Raw genomic sequence first — 14009 nt, 5'->3', positions numbered from 1 at the left:
CAGTCCCCCGAACAGGCGCCCCGACTGACCAGAGGGGGCGCTAGTGCAGTGACCAGGACGCATACCCACATCTGTCTTTCCATCTGCAGACACAGCCAATTGTATCTGTAAGGATGCCCGACCAAGCTGGAGGTAACACGGGGATTCGAACCGCCGATCCCCGTGTTGGTAGGCAGCGGAATAAACCACCACGCCGCCCGGACGTCCCTTAACATTTTCTTTTGATGTGCGCACACACACAGTAAACGATCACTATCAGGCGACCCCCCCCCCCCATGTTCTCTTTGTGTCCTCATACAGTCTGTTTGCAAGAGTGGGTCCTATTTATGTAAGCTCAACCCAAGTCAAGGCAGCAGTGACAGAATGAATCATTATGCAAGTACATGAAATAACTGAGCAAAATACAGAGAGGAAAACGGAGGAGGGGAAAAGGGGCCACTAAGAGAGAGAGCGAGAGTGAGAGTGAGAGAGAGAGAGAGAGAGAGAGAGAGAGAGAGAGAGAGAGAGAGAGAGAGAATCTGTGTTTGGCGGCTGAGCTCTTATTAAGAATCTATCTCCTTTGAAAACAATACAGAAAGCAAAGCCAGTTGGTGCAGCCAGAGCCCAGTAATGAGCTCCAGCATCCCTCACACGGGCTCCGTCCAGTTTATTCTGGGTTTGAAGAACGCACAGTGGAGGGACAACCCAATCCCCATCATTTAAAATTAATTGTGAAAAATGATACTTAACCAATTTCCACGGCCCCAATGATTACTTATTACTAGTAAGCGAGGAGGTTGGTTAGTGCAGAGAGCCTCTATGTTAGCTAGAATGTTAGCTAGGATAGTTAGTCCAGAGAGCCTCCATGTTAGCTAGAATGTTAGCTAGGATAGTTAGTCCAGAGAGCCTCCATGTTAGCTAGGATAGTTAGTCCAGAGCCTCCATGTTAGCTAGAATGTTAGCTAGGATAGTTAGTCCAGAGAGCCTCCATGTTAGCTAGGATAGTTAGTCCAGAGCCTCCATGTTAGCTAGAATGTTAGCTAGGATAGTTAGTCCAGAGAGCCTCCATGTTAGCTAGGATAGTTAGTCCAGAGCCTCCATGTTAGCTAGGATAGTAAGTCCAGAGAGCCCCCATGTTAGCTAGAATGTTAGCTAGGATAGTTAGTCCAGAGAGCCTCCATGTTAGCTAGGATAGTTAGTCCAGAGCCTCCATGTTAGCTAGAATGTTAGCTAGGATAGTTAGTGCAGAGAGCCTCCATGTTAGCTAGAATGTTAGCTAGGATAGTTAGTCCAGAGAGCCTCCATGTTAGCTAGAATGTTAGCTAGGATAGTTAGTGCAGAGAGCCTCCATGTTAGCTAGAATGATGTCATTCAGTCTACCAGTGTTGACGTGCCGCTGTAAGAATAACGTGGTGGGGGCGTCCGGCTAGCGTAGCGGTCCATTCCATCGCCTACCAACACGGGGATCGCCGGATCAAATCCCCCTGTTACAGGCCCGTAGCCAGAAACATATCTTGGGGGGGGGGGGGCAACACTGCCGAAAACTACCGGTAAATAAAATTCCCACATTGTATACTATAGCCTAATACCCAACCGTACGGTAAATGTCAACGTATTAATGGCCCATAGATAATCATCAATGCATTAATAAATAAAAGTGGGTCTTACCTTATAAAAGCAGGTCCAATCGTCTTTTTTTTTGTCTGCAAAAGATGTCCAGTACCTCTTCCGGCGTCACCACAATGTCTCTGTGCTCCGAGAGCAATGTCAGTCCATCAAGCCGTCTTTCCGTCATTGTATTGTGCATTTTGTCCTTGATCCTTCCCAGACGGGAAAAACTTCTCTCGACATGGGCACTGGTGACAGGAAGCATGGTCAAAACGCGGAGAAGCTTGAAGATGCTTGGAAACAACTCACCGTTACAGGCATTTAATGCCTCAATGGCATTTTGTGGAACATAAGTTGCATCTTTCCATTTATCCCGCCAGGTGTCAATTTCTGACTTTACAACTTCCAGATGCGGTGACACTTCATCAGGATACAGGTTGGAGAGCGCTTGAGCTGAGCTGTCGTTCAGCATGCTGACCTTAGATGGCAGTAAGGAGCAGAGGTTGGAGATCACATTTCTGTGTTTGCTGAAGCGTTCCTTCATCTGTGATGAATAAAAGTCAAGCATGACTATGAAAAGCTTTTGCCAGTAGTGATTTTCACAGGCCTTCAATGGATCCTCATTGCAGTCCATGCCTCTTCGTGGTCGAAATTCAACCCCATACTTGGCTGCTTGGGAAGAGGTCTTTTGGAAAATCTGCCTGAACTCCATCTCAGAGTTAGCCCTCATCTCATCTACCTGCTTAATAACAGCATCAGCAGCTGAAACGCAACTCACCAAGTCACAATTTTCCTTCTGAAGGAAGGTGGACAGGTGGTAGGTTTTTGCAAGCATCTTCTCACTCACATTCATGGACAGCATGAATTCTGCATTGTCAATTGAATTAAAGAGCTGAGTGGCTTTGACAGATGTGTCTCCTGTGAAGGTTTCACCGATTTTCTGCAGGCTGGATCGCACAGGGTCTAAAAGCTCGTTGAATGTAAATATTGCGTCATGGCGTTCGACCCATCTCGTTTCACACAACTTCGTCAGTCGCGTTTTCTTGCAGTCGGGTAAAAGACGCTCCGTCTCGTGTCGCAGACTGGCAGACCGCAAAGCCGAATCATGGAAAAAAGTGCAGATTTCCGAGACAATTCCAAAGCAATTTCGCACCATTTGTACAGTGCAGCACTTGTTTAGGACCAAATTCAAACTGTGGCTGGCACAGTGCACATAAACTGCTTGCTTGTGCTTCTCTTTGATTTTAGCTTGGGCACCATTTAAACGGCCACTCATGGCAGATGCGCCGTCGTATCCCTGGCCACGTAAAAACTGTAAATCAACGCCTGCATTCGTCAACTGACTTTCGATTGAATTGGCGATTGCCTCCCCGGTTAACTTCTCGATATCAACAAAGGACAAAAAAATCCTCTCTGATGCTATATTGGCTGTCATGCTGGTTCACGTATCTGACACAGACAGAACGCTGCTCCCGCCCTGAAACATCTTTCATTTCATCTGCCAACACAGCGAAACACTGCGCGGAGTTTACTTTCTGCACCAGTTTGTTTGTTATCACATCTCCAATTATGCTGATTATTTCATTTTGTACATCAGGACTGCAGTAGCTAGCGTTTGCTGCACATTTACTCAAGTGTTGTAACAGTACTGTGTCGCCAGATGTAGCCCTAAACCTGAGTAAAGCCCTGAAATTTCCGTCATTGTGAGTTGGCTCATTCAATGTCACTGGTCCTGAATCAATATCACCTCTCAGGGCGAGTTCTTGGCGACCGCAAAAAATCAACGTTGCAATGATGCTTTTGAGTTTTTCTCTGTTTTCTTGGACTCGCTTTTTTTCTCTCAGAATCTAGCCTCAGTGAAATTGCATCCATTTTATTGTTGAGAACCATTTGGAAATTGTCCGCTTTCAAACATGCATCCTTGTGATATGCCTTTCGTGCATGGTCTTTGAACGTCTCTAAAGCATGTTTCCAGTCTGAGAAGTGGACATTAATTAGCTTGCCAGCTTTTCTGTGCCCTCCCTTGCCCACATGCTCGACTGCAAACGCAACACAGTGTTTACAAAAACAACCGTCGGACCTTGTTGAGTATACTAGTGTAGCGCTATCTATCCCTTTTAACTGTCAAGGACAACGCTCCTGAGTTCTCTATACAACTTGGTATCGAATAAACTATTGAAGTATGTTAACTTCGCTTCTTATGTGTTTAAAGTATGTTCTAAAGGCTCTAAATGTCTTACAGTGTCATCTGGTAACTCCAACTAAAAAGGTTGACTACCCCTTTAAGGCGCTCAAATATGGCATTTGACCCCTTTAAGGCAATCTAACATGGTCTAGACACCTCAATGTGTCACCGAGTAACTTATATTAAAATGGTGGACTAGCCCTTTATGGTTGTCTCAACATGTCACTTACCATAGCCTAGACACCACAGGAATAAACACACATGAATAATCCACACTCACACAGGTACATAGAATTATATATACAAATGTATTATGAGTAATATTTATTAGAATGAATGAAAGTGATAAGCCTCAATGGCTAACAAGCATCTGCATTCAGATATACACAAATTAATCAGACTAACACATTAGCATACAGCTCAATAACCCTATAACTAAGCCGGCAATAAAATAAAAGAAAGTCAACCCCCAGTTGCAGGCCTGTTTCTTTATCGGGTACGTGGGGACCCTAAACAGCCCTCTTCGCTCCCCTTGGGAGCCCGACATCCGGCTTGTACTCACAAAGAATGCTCCTCTTCGTCTCGCGCTTCCCGCCACAGCGCAGCAGCGAACGTCAGGCCGGCAGCCATCCTAACTAACTGGCTAGTCAGCCGTTAGCACCATCTCACGGTCGAACCGTGCGCTCACCTCGGCAGCACAACACGGCAACAGACGACTCCTTCTGCGTTCCTCGATGGTCGCATGAACCCACCACTACACTGTAACTGATAATGTTACTTCGCTAAACTAGAAGACGGCCCGACTCACTGTGGGGAAAGCCCCTTACCGCATCCAGTCCATTCGCCCGTCTTGCTGTGCTAACAACGAACACCGACTGGCTAGCTCGCTCCGTAACGTCACTGGGTCCACATATGGGACTGACGAGTAGTCAGTTTGTCTCCCCAGTCCACACAAACAGTTCCCGGGAGCGATATTATGAACCCTACATAGCCCTCGCCAAAATCCCGTACCCTGTCCCAAATCTCGCGAACGGACGCCGGATTTCCGCTGCGTTGCTAAGGAAACAATCAACTATCAACTCGGTGCGAAGCAAAGCTAACGTTAGCTACCTTCAATTTTGGTCGCCAAAGTTAGTAAATTTCTCCCCCTAGTGGCAAAATAATAATTAAAATGGCAGTCTTATGTGCTCTCCTCTGTTCATGATCCTCATTGCTCATTGAAACTTGAGTAGTTTCGATGTCTGATACTTCATTACTTTTACCCAAGTAGCCTATAGCTTTTCAGCAGGCCTTCTTTATACAACACTGTGCACTATACACTATAGGCTTAGGCTAATAGTAGAAAATGTAAACTTTCTGGTAAATGAAGTGAAAGACATGACTAGGATGTTTGTCTTATGATTTAAGTGTTTGCCCTGAAAACGAAATTAAGCAGGAAGTCTAGATTATTTTTGGTTTTGATTAAAAATAATCAAAATATTAAGTTACATAACTTATGAATCGTCTAAAAAGTGAACCATGGGGTTGAAATTATGATTGTGAGGGAAAGAATAGCCTTAAGTTGACTAACCTAACAATTTTAGGTTACAAGGTCTGCCTCTGCTCCTTGGATACGTTATTGGTATTATATTAATGTTGATTGTGGATAACTTAGACAGGTTAAATTGTGGGTGTACAGCGTTTCCTTGATGAGCGCTAACCCCATAACAACATATTTTCGCGTTGCTACGGTGGCGCACACGTGACAAAGCCAGAAACGGGATTTTGGCGAGGCCTATGTAGGGTTCATAATATCGCTTCCCGGGATGGGTCTCGGTCAGACACCCGCACACATCACTGTTCACTAAACTTCAATTACATTTCTCTCACCGCAAAATAGCATATAACAACTCGACATCAAACTGCTCCGTTTTGCTCACACAAGGGACGAGAGACCTCTTTCTCTCCGTCCAGTCTACTCGTGGTGACGTTTTCCGCTGCCCTCTCAACCAATCACATTCAAGGTAAGGTATTCTCTCCACAGCCAACCAATCACAACAATGGTAAGTTTCAACACTAAAGCAAATGCATTTCACATTGGTAAACAACTGTTTTGCAGAACAATATCAACAATATAATATATTCATATCAAAAGGTATACAAAATAACAAACATAGGCCAAACTCTTATCTAATAGTGCAATATAATATATCTAAGGCCTATAATTTAACCACAGGGTTACACTAGTCAGCTAAACTGGTCAATCCAATGACGTTGGAAACGTAGTTTACCTCCTAGTTTTGTAGGCAATGTTTGTCCGATATTGGCCGTCCAGTCCAGTGAGTATATTTCTCTTCTCTGTTCGTCTGATTTTTTCCCACCAATATAATCCACAAAGTCGTGTGAAAACGTTTCCGAGGTAGAGGACGGCGGGTCTGCTAACACTTGCTCCGGGAAATCGGTAACGTTAGTGACCAGATCATCTGTAATGTTCTTTTTTTTCTTTTTTGAGTCGGGACACGTTGAAACAAAAAAATCACTGATTTTACGAATATTAACTTTACTGCTCTTGCCTGATTTACAGGTAGCTTTCGGCGGCTCCATTGCTTTTGAAAAGCAAACTATAGATTGACCATTTAGCTAGCATAACCAGTGGCACGTTGCTTAGCTGACTTGTCAGACCCCTGAGCCAATCAAAAGCGTGTGATTTTATTTGTTTTACAAAACAGACCAATAAGATACATCATGTTTGGAAACAAATTAACTGACAGGTTTAACGCCTATCAGTCACGATAGATGCAGTGTATGAGTAGGCTAGAGGGGTGGTGACAAATAATCAAAACGATAACTAAATAATTATTGGTGCCATTTCAGACGGGCCGTGGGGTTTCGGGGGGGGGGGGGTTCAGACACGAAAACCACCTACCTGGCTACTTGCCTGCCCTGTTACCTCCAGCTTGGTCGGGCGCCCCTACAACTGGTCATGTCTGCGGGTGGGAAGCCGGACGTGGGTATTTGTCCTGGTCGCTGCACTAGTGCCTCCTCTGGATGGTTGGGGCACCTGTTCGGGGCGGGGGAATAGCGTGATCCTCCCACACGCTACGTCCCCCTGGTGAAACTCCTCACTGTCAGGTGAAAAGAAGTGGCTGGCGACTCCACATGTAGCGGAGTAGGCATGTGGTAGTCTGCAGCCCTCCCTGGATCGGCAGAGAGGGTGGAGCAGCGACTGGGCACAGCTCGGAAGAGTGGGGTAATTGGCCGGATACAATTGGGGCAAAAAATAAAAGGGGGGGGGAGAATAAAAATAAATAAATAAACAATAACCTGGTGGGATGATGGAGTGTGAGGCCTGATGGGATTGATGCTAAAGAAGCCTGTTTGTTTCAGGGTACTTGGGATACACCAGTGGCTTCTCCCTCAGCTGCATGGTCTTCTTCCTCATCGCAGTAAGTCTTCCTCACATCAATGTAGTCAACACATGCATGAGTCAACGGGATTAGTGTTTGCTAATTTTTGCTATTCAGCAACACTAATCAGATACACCAAGAGCAGCCAATCACAACAGACTTTATTTTTCCCCCTTCCCCCCTGTTTAGTATTCCCGTCTCATCCTATCCATTTCCATGGGCCAGTTTTTGTACCCTACAGTTCCAGACTGCCTTTGTTCTGTTTTCCCCTGACCTAGTTTTGATTTTGGAAACTGTAATCCACATGCATCGCTCCCTCTCTCTCTGGCACTTTCACTGCTCGACTGAGGCTGGCCATATTTTTTGACCGCCTGTAATTCCTCTCCCCCCTCCGCTCACCGCAGGTCATCTACAAGAAGTTTGCTATTCCCTGTCCGTTTGTGGACTTTGCTTTCAACGGCACCGCCATCAGCACGAACTTAAGTGCTGTGGATTCAGGCGGGGAAGACAATCCGGCCTGTGTTCCCAAACTAGTCAACCTCAACTCACAGGTAGGCGCGAGCACGTCACTCCAGCTCTCCTTCACATCCACCCTGCACCCCACCGCCACCCGCTGGCACTCCCAGTCATCTCTGGCATGTTGTTGATGACAGTATGCATTGCAAGTTTGACACACTTACAACCTCCCGGCAGCATGAAAAACCACATTTTGTTCAAAGCACCCAAGTACTGCCAGGGCCCTCAGGTCTGGGTTTTAGTGAGTCGATGAGCGACAGGTAATGGGATCAATGGTTTATGGCGGGCTCGAGGGACATCTCTCCTACCCCTGTCTGAGCTGTAGCAGAGTAGAAATAATTCTCTGGCATCCCTGTCACACCGTGGGGCTGTGCAATTACTCTTCTTATAGACAGAATAATTTGGGGGGATGAACGTGATGGGAAAGGCTTGACATTTCTCTCAGTACGTCTTCGTCTCAGTTGCCATACCTACCCCTGCTAACGCACAGGAACACCTACCCCTAGATATTAGGCTAGCATTGATTTGAATATAACAAATAAGTATTAAATGTTTTATGCACAGTCATTTACCCTGCGGCTTACTGGCGACAGAACATTAACTAGTTGCTACTGATTTTAACACAATCCTATTAAGGCTTTATTTGCTTCCCTTAAAGATGTATGAGATTTTCCTAGCCCAGGCTAGTAAAACCAGTCCCCGCTGCTTAGCAGCTTATGTGGAAGGCATTCTTATACAGGCTAAAGCTGGTCAGTTGCCAGGTCCAACTTAATCACAGGGAAACAATTAGCTCTCTGTGATGTGTCTGAACAAGTAATGGGCAATAACTGGCGAGGTTGGTGGTGAGACGTCTGGGATGGCGCCGCTGTATCTATGGTGACATGTTGGGGTTCATTTTCAGACGGCCTACACCATCCCCATCCTGGCGTTCGCCTTTGTGTGCCACCCCGAGGTCCTGCCCATCTACACAGAGCTGCGCAAGTATGTTTCCCCCTACTTTCCCAGGATGCAACTGCTCGGTTTCGGACAACAAGGGATAAGTCGCGAGGCAGAGGGGAGAAGCCACGGCGTCTGCTTGTTGCTTGGCTGCTCATCACCCAGTCATATGCTCCGCTTTCACTTTAATTTGAGATATGTACGCACCGCTTGTACAACAGAGCATGACGGTAGTTTCAGGGTGTCATCCTGCTTTTAAACCACGTTTACGTGTTTTCCATGCAACAGTTTCACTCCTTTTCTAACCTCCCAGGCCTACTCTGTGGGCAGGAAGTACAAGCAAATAGCCCTAGAGCTCAGGATGGTATTTTCCGGCTAACTAGGCCACGTATATGTCGGCGTGTGTTTTGTCACTGGATATGTTGATGACGTGTGTGTGTGTGTATATGTGGTTGTTCATGATGTCACATGGCGATGTCTTCTGATTTCAGCCCCACCAAGAAAAAGATGCAGCATGTGTCCAACATCTCCATTGCCGTCATGTACACCATGTACTTCCTGGCCGCTCTTTTTGGATACCTGACTTTCTATGGTGAGGCCTGTCCCCCTCCCATGGTGACTCACTCTCTCTCTCTCTCGCTCTCTCTCTCTCGCTCTCTCTCTCTCTCTCTCTCTCTCTCTCTGTCTGTCTCTCCCCCTATGGTGACATACTCTCTCTCTCCCCCATGGTGACACTCTCTCTGTCTGTCTCCCCCCCCCTGATGACATACTCTCTCTCTCTCCCCCATGGTGACACACACTCTCTCCCTCCCTCCCCCATGGTGACTCTCTCTCTCTCACTCTCCCCCATGGTGACTCTCTCACGCTCTCTCTGCCCCCCCATGGTGACATTCTCTCTCTCTTGCTGTCTGTCTCCCCCCCATGATGACATACTCTCTCTCTCCCCCATGGTGACACACACTCTCTCTCTCTCTCCCCCATGGTGACACACACTCTCTCCCTCCCTCCCCCATGGTGACTGTCTCTCTCTCTCACTCTCCCCCATGGTGACTGTCTCTCTCGCTCACTCTCCCCCATGGTGACTCTCTCACTCTCTCTCTGTGCCCCCATGGTGACATTTTCTCTCTCTCACTCTCTCTGTGTCTCTCTGTGTGTCTCTCTGTGTGTCTCTCTGTGTGTCTCTCAAATTCAAATTCAGTTGCTTTGTTGGCATGACCATAACAAAATACAGTATTGTCAGATCATTGTACAAATAATGAATGTTAACAGACATACATACAGGAAGAAGACATTAACATATACACATATAACACATAAATGAAAAGAAGGTAAGTTCAAACTGAGGCCTGTTGCAGACCAGCAGGTCATTCTGACCCCCTCATGTGGCGGCAGGCAGACAAACTGCCCTGCGAGAACACAACTCTCCTCCATCCCCCCAGTATCATTTGTGGTTTTTCCTCATCTGATTTAATACAATGTGGATGATTATTGCTTATTTTGGGAAAATTGTTCCCTGATAAGTTCTCTCTCTCTCTTTCACTGTCTCTCTTTCTCTCTCGCTGTGTCTGTCTGTCTCTCTTTCACTGTCTCGCTGTCTGTCTCCCCCTCTTTCATTGTCTGTATGTCTCTCTCTCTTTCCCTGTTTCTCTCTCACTGTCTGTTTCTCTCCGTCAGTCCATCAGTCTTGTGATAATTTTGTGGTAGCTGCACATTTGGCTTCTCGGTGTTTGTCAGTGTTTCAGATGGTTTCTAAATCAAAGCCACACCGTTGTTCCAAGTTTGACTTGTGTTTTTTTTCCCCAGCTGATTTGTATCTCGTGTTGGTCTGCATCACTGTCAGGACACGTGTGGTCCCCTGGGGGGTTTTTCAGGGCAGTTGAAGAGCATCCCTGTGCTCTTCCCCCACCTAGTGGCTGTAGCTGAGGCAGCAGCCAGTAACAGCGCTACGTTCCAGATAAAGCATTATTGTATCAAAATCAGGATGTGGTATATTAGCTTTACATGCTTAATGTATCATTAAATGAGATTATTAAACAAGATATCAACATTACCCTGTCAACCCCACATGCCACCTGTCTTACTAAACGGTATTTAACAGTTGGCAGTGGCTGTAGCAAGGGTTTTCTCTGGATCCGCCCTCTTGCATCTGTTTTCTTAACCCGTGTGTGTCTTCCAGGTGAGGTGGAGGCCGAGCTGCTCCACACCTACAGCCGTATCGACCCGTACGACACGCTGATTTTGTGCGTTCGCGTGGCTGTCCTCACCGCCGTCACCCTCACTGTGCCCATTGTGCTCTTTCCCGTGAGTCAACTCGTCTCTTATGTTACCAGACGGACAGCTTACCGGTGTTGTAGGATTTTCTGACCCCCCCCTCCCAGAGAATCTGACTCCCCTTGGCATGAGGCTAGGTTATGTTAGGCTCATCCTAACCCCTAACTCCCCCATACCCTAACCACAGGCAGATTATGAGACAATGGGCCCCCAGGCACGGATGCTCAAAAGCCCCCCCCCCTCCAGCAGGGCAGGTACAGTGACTTGCAGCCAACGGCACAATAAATTCACTTGTACCTCAACAGGATTTACAGCGCACATACACGCAATTAACACCAAAAGCATATTAACCATGACACACATTCACCTGCAGTTTCATTCAGTTTTCCAGTAGGACTTTTGGGGCTCTGTTATTAACATGACTGACTGAGCCCTTTGACTATACGGCAAGAAATGCGAAGTTAATAACAGGGACTTCATGCAGAGGGTCTGGCTTAGGGGCTCCTAGATCTAGGCCCGGTAGGCCCATTCGGGATTCCACCCATGACCCTAACCCCCTATCCCTAAACGTAACCCATTCACGGCAAGGGGAGCCGGATTCTGCGAGAGAGTTGGAAAATTCTACAACACCGGCCACGCCAGCTGGTAGCCAGCCCTCGTGCATTCACCCCATCTAGAGGCAAAAAGCCGGTGTAACGTACCCCATTAAAGGTGACCTTCTTTCTGATGTGGCTGTCAGGTGCGCAGAGCCATCCAGCAGATGCTGTTCCCCAACAAGACCTTCTTCTGGCCCCGCCACATCGCCATCGCCCTCGTTCTGCTCTCCTTCATCAACCTGCTCGTCATCTTCGCTCCAAACATCCTGGGAATCTTCGGCATCATCGGTAGGTTGGCCCACTTAGGGGATGAAGAGGGGTTTTCACTACGTTGCCAGAGACAGCTTCTTGCAATCTCGGTTACATTACAACAGGATAATGGCTGAAAAACTGGGATGCAGAACTGGCTTTTTGTTAAATCTCCAGTTTTCCGTCTGTTAAAACAGTTGACTTGTCCTCAAAGGAATTTAAGGAAGACTGAATCTAGATCTGAAAACCAGAGCAGGGACATAGTGGTTCCCCGTAACAGACTGGTGACCTGTCCAGGTTAGAATAGGTTAGGGTAGGCGTCACACCCCCATGATCCTGAGCTGGATTATCAGTTAACAGGTATAGAGGATAAATGCATGAGTGAAATACCTAAGTTTGAGAAGAAAGAAGCGTCTTTCATCTTTTTTTCACAGATCCCGGAAAGTTGAATCAGTTCATTTTAACTAGCCAAAGGATAACTGAACACAGCTGAGGGAGAGAATATCAGATGGAAGTACAGCTTGTGTGTTGTCTTGTGCCGTGGTGTTGGAAATACGCTGAGCTGGGAAGCATCTGCGGACTCAGAAGATACACAGCTGGTGTCACGTTATGAATGTTCTATAAACAGGCCTGTGGCGTCATGTCAACAACTACTACTACTACTTTCGGCTGCTCCCGCTAGGGGTCGCCACAGCGGATCATCATTTTCCATTTCTTCCTGTCCTCTGCATCTTCCTCTGTCACACCAGCCACCTGCATGTGCTCCCTCACCACATCCATAAACCTCCTCTTTGGCCTTCCTCTTCTCCTCTTCCCTGGCAGCTCCATATTCAGCCTCCTTCTCCCAATATACCCAGCATCTCTCCTCCACACATGTCCCAACCATCTCAATCTTGCCTCTCTCGCTGTGTCTCCAAACCGTCCAACCTGAGTTGTCCCTCTAATGTATTTGTTCCTAATCCTGTCCTTCTTCATCACCCCCAGTTAAAATCTTATCATCTTCATCTCTGCCACCTCCAGCTCCACCTCCTGTCTTTTCATCAGTGCCACTGTCTCCAAACCATACAACATAGCTTGTCTCACAACCATCTTGTAAACCTTCCCTTTAACTCTTGCTGGTACCCTTCTGTCACACATCACTCCTTACACTCTTCTCCACCCACTCCACCCTGCCTGCACTCTCTTCTTCACCTCTCTCCTGCACTCCCCGTTACTTTGGACAGTTGACTCCAAGTATTTAAACTCATCTGCATTCCGCTGTCCTTCCTCTCATTCACGCATAGGTTTTCCGTCTTGCTCCTACTGACTTTCATTCCTCTTCTCTCCAGTGCATACCTCCACCTCTCCAGGCTCTCCTCCACCTGCACCCTACTCTCGCTACAGATCACAATGTCATCCGCAAACATCATCGTCCATTTAATTTTGGACATAAATCAATCAGCATCATGTATGTAAGATTCATTGCCATATAAAATTATGGCTAAAGGCTCACATATTCTCCACATCATGTTCATATGGTGTGTACACATCCTCCACGTAGTATTTACATAATTAAATGGTGTGCAACATTCCCTTCATAAGCTACAGTAAACCCACAGCCTCCGCATCATAAAAGTCCTTGTCGTTCATGTCACTGTAGGCGTTTGATCTGCTATGAATTAATGCCTCCTCATCCTTAATGCTGTGATTAAAGTGTCGGATATGAGCTGGGAGATATTTTGGGGCAAGCTAGATAATCCCTCCAGGAATACTTCATGTGTTGCAGACAATGGGCCTCATTCATCAATCATTCATACGAACAAATATGTTCTTACAACCATGGGATTTTTTTGCCCTGACTTTTGTCTCACAGACCAGTGTAGAACCTGGGTAACCCCTGAATTTAGACACCAACTGGCTAACACTGATGTTTTTGCAAGCCTGGGTGATTGCTCATTGCAAGAGGTTAGGGCTGTGCGATATGACCAAAATCTCATATCATGATATAGGTCATTCATACCACGATAACGATACATATCATGATATAGCTCATTCATATCGCGATAACGATACACATCATGATATGTCATTCATATCAAGATAACGATACATATCAAGATATAGGTCATTCATACCACGATAACGATACATATCACGATATAGGTCATTCATATCACCATAACGATACATATCACGATATAGGTCATTCATATCACCATAACGATACATATCATGATATAGGTCATTCGTATCACGGTAACGATACATATCATGATATAGGTCATTCGTATCACGATAACGATA

General features: G+C 46.3%; 1 protein-coding gene across 1 annotated transcript in view; it reads left to right on the top strand.

The window, feature by feature from the left end:
- The window catches only part of LOC130108489 (sodium-coupled neutral amino acid transporter 3-like), an 84158-nt gene that overhangs the window by 66196 nt on the left and 3953 nt on the right, over positions 1-14009 (top strand). Inside the window, exons 9-14 of the mRNA XM_056275441.1 lie at positions 7139-7197; positions 7563-7709; positions 8576-8655; positions 9102-9202; positions 10787-10911; positions 11621-11765. Coding sequence (XP_056131416.1) covers positions 7139-7197; positions 7563-7709; positions 8576-8655; positions 9102-9202; positions 10787-10911; positions 11621-11765 — 657 coding nt within the window. The remainder of the gene's footprint in view (positions 1-7138; positions 7198-7562; positions 7710-8575; positions 8656-9101; positions 9203-10786; positions 10912-11620; positions 11766-14009) is intronic.

Source organism: Lampris incognitus, chromosome 2 (genome assembly GCF_029633865.1).
Source record: "Lampris incognitus isolate fLamInc1 chromosome 2, fLamInc1.hap2, whole genome shotgun sequence".
In the NCBI taxonomy this organism is placed as follows: domain Eukaryota; kingdom Metazoa; phylum Chordata; class Actinopteri; order Lampriformes; family Lampridae; genus Lampris; species Lampris incognitus.
The sequence above is the reverse complement of the archived record's forward strand: the minus strand, read 5'-3'. Positions and strand labels throughout refer to the sequence as shown.